General features: G+C 51.4%; 1 protein-coding gene across 1 annotated transcript; it reads right to left on the minus strand.

Annotated features, from left to right (window-relative positions):
* Nucleotides 1-410: 410 nt before the first annotated feature.
* LOC139054857 (uncharacterized) lies at nt 411-5325 on the minus strand. Its single transcript, XM_070532522.1, has one exon. The coding sequence runs from the start codon at nt 5293-5295 to the stop codon at nt 4120-4122; it is 1176 nt and encodes a 391-aa protein (XP_070388623.1). The 5' UTR covers nt 5296-5325; the 3' UTR covers nt 411-4119.
* Nucleotides 5326-9388: the final 4063 nt, after the last annotated feature.

Below are 9388 nucleotides of genomic sequence, written 5' to 3' on the forward strand. Positions count from 1 at the left end.
CGCTCACACGTGTTGCTCTGGTAGGTTTCGTGCCGTGGCAAAGGCGCTGTGTGGGCGGGTTTGCGTTAGTCACCGTGTCCTGTTGCGCTGTGTTACCTGCACCGTGCTCTGCCGGATGTTGCGCGAGCGCGCGCGCTCCGCGCGCGAAACCACGCGCAGCGCGGCGTGGTTTCGCGAAAGATGTAAACAAGAGAGGAGGGTGGCACAAAAGGCGGAGCATCGCCATGAGCAACGCCAACTTCCGGCTTCACTTTTGCTTCACAAAGAGTGACGTCAGGGCCTCTCCTTAGTTTCCTTCCTCCGTGATAAAGAACAACTTGCAAGATGGGCTGGGTGGGAATCGAACCAGGGTCTCCGGAGTGTGAGACGGAGACGTTACCACTGAGCCACGAGTTTTTTTTTTGTCTTTATTACCGACATGGCAACAAGGCTACAAAACAAGACATTTTAACAATAGACAACGGTCACGACAACATCTCTGCCATTGGTTGGCAGTCACAGGGCTAAAATCGCTTAAAATTCGCTAGCTCAGTCATCACACTGAGCCATGTTGGTTTTTCTTTTTGCAAATTATACATTTCCTTAATATGACAAATGCTTTCAATGAAGTATTCTCTAACAGGCCGGGCATTTACTTCGGCATGTCTCACGGCCATTCTAGTTCTCCATAAGCTATGTAAGGACACCAGCATGAACATGTCATAGGGTACTTTGTCTTCATTTAGAGTAGGCAAGAAACGAATCCCATATGGTGTAATCGGCAAGTCCTTCTTTAGTGTTCTCTGTAATATGTCCCAATGGAACACAGCATCCCAGCAGTCTAGAAAAATGTGTTCTATTGTTTCGGGTTTCCGGCATAGTAAACAGTTGACGCTCCAAGGCACGGAAAGACCTTTTTCATCTAGCCACGGTTTCACAGGTAAAGTATTGGTGTGGAGCTGGAAAAAGAAGGACTTTACCGATGGGCGTACTGGCATTCGTTTTACTCTTTTTAGTACGTCCTTTTCAGGTCCAATGCAGAACATCGAGCGATACAATGGCACCGGCAACATTGTGTCTACCAGGTCCTTATATAAGCGCTTTCGTGGTACCCTACTTAGGTATTCCATGGAGAACCGAACCTTTAACAGCTGAAACACCAAGACTACCTCTTTTAGGAAACCACGCGCTCTGCCTTGACTGCACCGATGTGACGATACAATAAACTCAGCTATAGCTTCGCTCAGCCTTGTCTGAAACATAGTTAATAAAAATGGGTCATTTTGGTCCCGTAAGAAAACAAACCGCGACACAATCTGCCTAATGAACAAATGTGCCAGACCTAATCCTCCATTTTTAACCGAACGAAAGAGATTAGTGCGACTGGTGCGCTCCCAGCTTGAACCCCATACAAACACTGCGAGTACTCTGTGTAAACGTTGTATGTTAGCCCTTGACATGCACAACGCTTGGAGCACGTAAAAAATTTTGGCAACGGCAAACAGGTTGCACACTGTCGCACGAGCAAACATAGAGAAATTGCGGCCTCCCCATTTAAGTGTACCTTCACGAACCCTTTCAGTTTCGGCATTCCAGTAATCAACGGCGTCACGGTAGTGCTCAAGCGGCAGCCCCAGGTACTTTGCCGGCGTGACTGTCCAGCGGATATTTGCAAACGTACTCGGATGGTCTTCCCAGTTGCCGATCCATACCCTTAGGGATTTATCAAAGTTGATAGCACTGCCTGTCATTCTGCAGTATGATAAAGCCTCTGCGACCGCGATTTCGATGCTTTCTTTATCCCGACAAAACAACGCGATGTCATCCGCGTATGCCAGCACTTTCACTTCCGCGGACTGCACTCTGAAACCCGATATTCTATTGTCATTCTTGATTTTCCTACAAAGCGGCTCTAGGTAAATTGCGAATAAAAGAGGCGACAAACCACACCCCTGGCGCACAGATGACCGGACACTAAAGGATTTGGTAACCTCCTTGTTTATAATGAGGCTGGCGGTACAGTCTTGATAGCACATCTTTACCCCATCCAAGATCAAATCCCCTACCTTTATGTGTTCTAGAATACTGAAAAGAATTTTATGGGCCACACGGTCGAAAGCCTTCTGCATATCTAACTGTAACATGGCACAGTGTTCCCCTAGGTCATTACAGTATTCTAAGATGCTTCTGGCAATATGAATGTTTGTGTAGATAGACCTACCTTTAATGCCGCATGTTTGATGCGACCCTACTATTCTGGTCACCACTCCCTGTAATCGCTTTCCCAGCACTCTTGTAAATATCTTATAGTGTACATTCATTAGTGATATCGGCCGGTAAGCGTCAACAGCTAACAATTTTTCTGGGTCCTCTGATTTCGGTATCAGGACTACGTGCGATGTCCGAAAAGAAGGGGGAACCTGTTTCTGCGCATAGGCCTCCTTAAACAACCGTAACAGGATCTCACTGGCATCACTTTTGAAGGCTTTATAAAAGGCCGCTCCGAGTCCATCAGGTCCCGGAGACTTGCCTACAACTAAATCATCTATGGCTCCTTCCACTTCGGTGATGCTCAGAGGCCACTCCAGACGCTTTTGAATGTCTTCCTCTAATTGCGGCATGTTTGACAAAAAGTCCGTCTTGAATTCTTCTGTGACGTCTTTAACAGTCCCGAATAATTTGCTATAATGATCAAGAAACACCTCTTCAATTTTTTGAGGTTGGCTCGTGATCTCGTTCTCGTGTTGAATCATTCTGATTTCATTTCGCCTCGCGTATGCCTTTTCGTCAGATAAGGCTCGTTTAGTCGGTGTCTCACCTAGCCAAGCCCTTTCAGCTCGTGCCCTTATAACTGCTCCTTTGAACTTCTCTTCTTCGATAAGCTCAAGCTGGCTTTTCAGTTCTCTTATCTCCTTTGTTCGGCTCCCGGGTCTCTCGCTTTCCACGGTGTACAAAAAATCAAGCTCACGTTGCATTTCATTTTCTTTTTTCCTTTTAATAAATTTCTCTTTACTGGATTTTTCTATAGCACTGATCTTGACTCCTTGTTTAAAGTTCTCCCATAATTCTAGCACGTTGCCATCTTCGGCTTCGATCAAATTATCTAACTTTTGCTTCACGCTTTCGCAAAAGGATTCGTTCATTAACAGCCCATCGTTGAACTTCCACAACTTCCAGTTAAACTTCGATTTTCTTTCTGTGGTACCTACACTAAAAGTTACAAGGCTGTGATCGCTGAACGAGACGTGTTTCACACTATAGCTGCCACACATCGGAACAAGCTCCAGTGCGACATACCCTCTATCTAGCCTTGCGTGACTTTGCCCTTGAAAATGTGTGAATGCAGGCGTGCCGGTACTACACAGGAAATTACCGACGTCATCCAGATTAGATTCTTGAACTAGTGTGTTTAAAAGTAAAGCACTTTTGTCACGCACTGGGAGGTTTTTCACTCGATCGGCCGCGTAACATACACAAATAAAATCTCCTAGCAATACGACTTTCCTGTCACACTGTAAATGCTGATTTACTGTTTCAAAGAAAGGCACACGCTCACTTTCAGTGTTTGGGGCGTAGACACATATCACGCGCCAACCTACACTCAGAAAGGAAAAATCCACAAAAACCAGTCTTCCACTTTCACAAGAAAAGACCCCTTCTTCTCTAATTCCCAGGTTGTTTCTAATGAAGATAGCGCACCCCGCGGAAGACCCAAGAGCATGTGATACACAAACATTGTATCTATTGCGAAACTGCAGCACCATGCGATCCGTTTGTTCCTCAGTTTCTATCTTTGTCTCCTGCACCGCTGCTATATCAACATCTGTTTCTAAATAAAGCCGGCTAAGCTGGTATTGCCGCTTTTTGGCACAAAGACCGCGGACATTTATAGTAGCAAAACGAAGTGCAGTGTTTTGAGCCATTATTATGTTTTTTGAAGGACAAACGAACCGCATGGTACCCACCTCATGCATCTGTGGCCAAAGCTGCTTTCGCCTTTTGCACAAACCTTCCGCAGCTGCCATGGCAGCCTTAGGAAGGCACAGTTGATGTCCCTGTCACGGCATTCCATCGTCCCTTGAGTTTGGCTTGGTCACTGCGTAGACTAGAAGAGACGCCGCGAAGCACACGCTCTCGCGGCTACGTCGGCGGCGTCTCCGCCGCCCTCCGGTCCGGAGGTATGTTCGGACGCGCCCTCAGCGTTGACCGCCGAATGCTCGCCGCCTTTGGCGGTGTTCCTTCCGAGATCCTTGCACCCAGGGCCTCATGCTCGTCCAGCGTAGCGTCGTGGCCGCGCTTGGAGACTGAGGCTCCGCTTGTTCCCTCGCTTACTTCCATGACTGCTGGCTCCTCAGGTGACTTCGACGGCGTTGAGGCATCCTGCACTTTCACGACGCCGGTGGCGTCGCCGGCTGCGTCGGTCAGCTTTGGGCTTTCCTTGTTAACACTCGCGTCTTGGGGTATGTCGGGCGGGGTTAACGTTGCCGCATCAAGTTCCTCGAGCTTCGACGTTGCTTCGCTTGCGGCTTCTTCAGCGTCAGCCTCGTCCATGACGAGTTCCGCAGTGTCTTCTCCACCAACCGGCCCCGCAACACTTGCGTACGTCTTCACGCACTGAGATTCTTCGTGTCCAAAACGACGGCAGTGCGTGCAGCGAGGAACTCGGCATTCTCGTCTGATATGGCCCTTACTGTGACACCGCAGGCACAGTGGCGCTCTACCGGGAGCGACTAGAAGGGCCATGTCACCGGCTACGCGAAGCTGGTGTGGAAGGTCATCAACCTTAATGCCGTTATGGAGCTTGAGGCGCACGAGGCGTGTCGTCGACCCCTTGTCTTGGATACCTTGAACTCTCCACTTTTCCTTCGAGACCTCGGTCACCTTTCCGAACGGAGCAAGCGCTACACGCACATCATCGTCAGCCACATTGAAAAGAAGCCAGTGAAGCTTCAGACGGACGTCCTGGTTTGCCGGATCAATAACCAAACAACGTTGGCCCTTCACCTTCATTTCGCCGCATGCCAAAGCTTTCTTTATCCCTTCCGTGCTCTTGAAAGTCACAGCCCATACGTGGCTCATCTGATATGCCCCCAACGCTACCACTTCGGGGAGCAAACCAAGACGCGCCAACATGTCCCGGAAATGTTCGACTCGGTAAGGCCTCGACCGGACATCCGCGTGCAAAAATAAAGTATTCAAAACACTACGACCTGATGGCAGAGTAGGCAAAACCACTTCGTATCCCTCGGTATCCATTCCGTCGATCCTGTCACCGCGGCCGCTGTTAGCCGCAACCACCGCTCCTTGGGAGCCCATGAAACGCACGTCCTTCCACTTCAGTAGCCAAGACGCGTCCACTAAGCCACGAGTTCGATGCTTCAAAGCGGTACAAAAGCGCCTCTAGTGAACGCGGTGTTGCCTTAGAAACGAGCTGTTTCTAAGGCTCAGGCGTGCGTCGCTTGCTCTGGCGCACATTTCGTTGTCGCGCCGAACGCTGCGTTGCTCGACGCTCACCGCGTCCGATGCGGGGCGCGTAGTCGCTGCGCCGTAGACCATTGTCTTAGGGCAAGATATAAGGGCAAGATATAGTCCGGCGTAACGCGCGCGCGCGGCTACGCGCGGCGCGCCCGCTTTGCAGCTGTTATGACGTCATATGGTAGCTACGCGGCCGCGCGCGGCGCAGCAAGGAAGAGCGTGATTGTGCGGCTAGTATGCTTCGCATAATAAAGCAGCTAGCTCAAAGTGCATGATTATTCCGTCGAAAACGCTTCTCGCTTCCGTCGTCTGCTCCATTAGCTAGGATGCGTGTCCCCGGGAAATGGAATGAGTCATCGCATGTTGGCGCCAATGCTCTTGTTTTCTTCCTAGAGAAGACATACACGACCTACCAGTGGTGATCCGCGCCCGTTCTAGGCCACGTTATTACTATCTCGTCAAACGTAAGTGACTCAGCCCGACTCGGCCGGCGGAGAAAGGCTGAATATCATCGACAGCGTTGCGTTCGTGATAGCGTCCTCGATCACCCGCACCGGTGCGCACCGGGGCGCCTTGGTGCGCACTTTCATCCTCGATCAACCGCACCGGTGCGCACCGACCATCCTCGATCACCGGAAGCTCACCCTGTTGGAGCGGTTTTCCGTTGCCCCGTCTCGCACCGAGAAAATCGGCGGTGCGTCGGGGTGCGATCCCAGCAAGCACTGCGGGACGCGCGCGAGCACTGCCGACTGGGGAACCGCGGACTCTCTGGCCCGATCGCTGCGGTTGCAACGGAGTTGACGGAATTAGCTAATGGAGACGTTGGCAATTGAAACTGCGGACTGCGCAACCCTGGAGCTGCGTGCGCACTGCACACCGCAGTGTGATTGGACGAACGATGGGGCGAAGGCGATGTCGGGGAAGCTTCTTAAGTACGTGCACGGCAGAGATTCGGCAAAGCTTGAAAAGACCGAAATTGTAGCGTCATTGTAACTTTTGACTCGCAGTATTTACTACATGTATGTATAAATAGTTTCCATCCTATCACTTGCGGATTTAATCTTAATAAACAGTTCACCACTTGCAATCAGCGTCACAGCCTTGCACACCTACTGTAATGTGAGCTGGCGAAGTTTTTGGTCAACGACATAGAGGGAAACCTCAGCTCTGCCCTGTCGTGCGATGTTAGATTTATTCTTATATCAGCAAAAGCATCGTAGACACAAAACCACAGGCCAGCGCACGCGCAAAAATGAGAAAGGAAACGCGGCTAGTTGCCGCAATCGATGAGCTTTTCTTCAAGTTCGTCTGACACCGAAGACGACATGCTGATCGACCTCGTCCAAAAACAATGTGGTGAAGAGCGGCCGAAAGTGGACCGATTCGTTGAACGGGTCGTCAGGATTAATTATACAATACATTGGTGTTTGCTTGCAACCAGGTATGTAAGAGCACGCAGTTTGACAAGGTTCGAGCGCTTGCCGCGGATGCTCAGCACCTGCAAACAATAAAATGTGTGCGCGCGCGTGCTCGCGCACGTTTTGCGCGCCAGGGACAAAGTAGCGCTGCATGCAAGCACCCTGCACGGGGTGCAGTTTTGTCTTCGATGTTGACCCTCCGCAGTGCGCCACCACCGCGGTGCAAAGCGCACCATTCTGGTTTCGGGGCAACCCTGGGGCAAGGTGCTCGAGGACGCTATGAGATATCCGCTGCGCGACCCAAGTGCCGGCGCTGCCATCTCTTGTTCACTTCGCTGTTTACTCGCACCGCGGGAGGAAACTTCAAGGCGCCGCCTTAGGTACAGGTGCCGACAAAAGTGGTATTGGCGGCGAGGAGTTACGGAGTCGCCATCTATCGGAAGCGCCTCGCTGGCGTAGTATGAGGGATCACGCGGCGCGCTCCTCATAGGTTTTGCTGTCAGCGCTCACTGAAAACACCACGCGGGAGCTCTCCCGGAAATTTCTGTAAGTACTTTCGAAACGAGGGAAGTTTTTTACTTTCTAAATAATAATCCTGGGCAAGCTGAAAGCACACAATCGTTTACAGACGCTATCTCTTCACCGAATACGTACAGTGAACGCCACTGCACGCGGTCGCCGCGATGGAGTCTCCCGAACCGGCTTCTTGCGTGAAAGGTAGGTAAACGCTGAGAACAAGCTATGTGAAATAGGTTCTTATAGTGTTTGTATAACTAAATGGAGCGTAATAGAACGAAGCCTCAATGCAGCGACTGCGCAGATTCGCAGCGACTGACTGCTCGTCTGCATGCTTGTCCGCGCTCTGTTTCGCTTTCTCCGCGCGCGCGTTTTCGCACCGTGCCATGAGTTTTAGGCCGCAGAATATGAGCATTTGCCAGTACGCAAGCAACCATTGGTGCGTGGATGCTATCAGAGCTGTTCAAAAATAACTTCATTGTAGAAACTTCGACGCCTACAGGGACTATGATGTGCCGTCGCGACGATTCAATCTTTTTTTTTTCTTCTAAATTCCTTGACCTTTCAATATTATTTCTCGAGTTGCGTCGCACTGTATGTTTATCGGTGTTCTCAGCGTGCCATTTCCCTCTGCTCCTTTTTTGTAATTTAGTGCATTAATTCATGACACAAGCATGACCATATGCCGTGCTTTTTTAAAATGTGCTTCTTACCGTTGTCTTTCCACTCCATTCAGCTTGCCAGTATCTATAGCATCGACAAGTTCATAGACCAAACCGTCATGACATTAGTCGGGAAGCGGACTCGGGCGAGCGTCTCAGTGCGCGTTTTCAGAACATCGCAGACCGGGCGCCGTAGCAGAAATCTTCCTTGCGTCTGTGCTTGCTGCATACCCGAGTTGTAGCCGATGACTGTTTGCCGCTTTTATGTTTCGCGAGCGAAGCTTCACGCAGCTTCTTGTCCTGCGGCTACGTGTGAATTAGGCTGACACCGGCCTCCGTTACGTGCGTTCGGCCCTGCGGCACCGAGCAGTAGCCTACTATGTTGCGCGCCTTCAAAGGCAGCCACTACCTATTGTAGTGCTTTCAAGCGTTGTAAAGGAGACACTCGAAGCGGGAAAATATCGCCATTAAATGAGGACGGCAGCGTACGAGGTAATTTAAACTGTCGTTTTCAGCTCGCTTCGGCGCTCCCGAAGCAGCCGACGCGGCCGCTATGTCTACGTGATCCCTCCTAGCACGTCACGCCGACGGTGGCGCCAGCTTTTCCAGTGGTGGAGCTCGAGGCCAATACTCCACGCAACGGGAGCCGGAGCAGCGGCACACTAATGGTATCTTCGACTGGTCGCCTGTATGCCCCGAAGCAGAGTCGGGTAGATCGGTCGTTTCCCGAGCTCAAAGGTAGGGCACAAGCGCGCAAGCCGAACGTGTGACTCGCTCTCGGAGGAGGAAATTGCCGACGCGAAACCGCGTGACTACCGCCAACGTCCGATGTTTCGCCTATCCAAAGCTCCCGGCGATGTCGGAAAAACCGGCGGACGTGCCGGCGGGACGAACGTTCGTCGAGACGCCAGCATGCAGTGGCCTAGGTTGCCAAGGTTACGGTGGGCCGTCGCCAACAGCAGCGGCGCGGCGCTGCGATGACGTTTCAATCTCGATGACTGCTGCGACGACAGGGCTCGGAGCGCCTCAGAGCGCTCCAAGATAGAGGAGAGCAAACGAGAAGAACCAGCCGAACGCAGGGCGCGCACCCTCTTTCAACCAGTCGAAGAAAACGCAGCTCGCGAGAGCGCTCCAGAGCGCTCAGAAACGACCAGCCGAAGATAGCATAAAGTCCCTTGATAATTTGAAAGTACCGCCACTCTTTGAACTCTGCCGCCGCCGCGCGACCTCCTCGCCTCCTCCTCGCCCCTTGCGTGTCCCCCCCCCCCCTCGCGGCAACCAGTTTTGCCCCCGTTTTTCTGCACGACGATTGGTCTCCCTGCCGTTGCCCTTGGAAAC

Source organism: Dermacentor albipictus, chromosome 1 (genome assembly GCF_038994185.2).
Source record: "Dermacentor albipictus isolate Rhodes 1998 colony chromosome 1, USDA_Dalb.pri_finalv2, whole genome shotgun sequence".
Classification (NCBI taxonomy): domain Eukaryota; kingdom Metazoa; phylum Arthropoda; class Arachnida; order Ixodida; family Ixodidae; genus Dermacentor; species Dermacentor albipictus.

Bases quoted from the DNA above. Each gene is read 5' to 3' on its own strand.
- LOC139054857 (XM_070532522.1), bottom strand. From the start codon at position 5,295: ATGGGCTCCCAAGGAGCGGTGGTTGCGGCTAACAGCGGCCGCGGTGAC.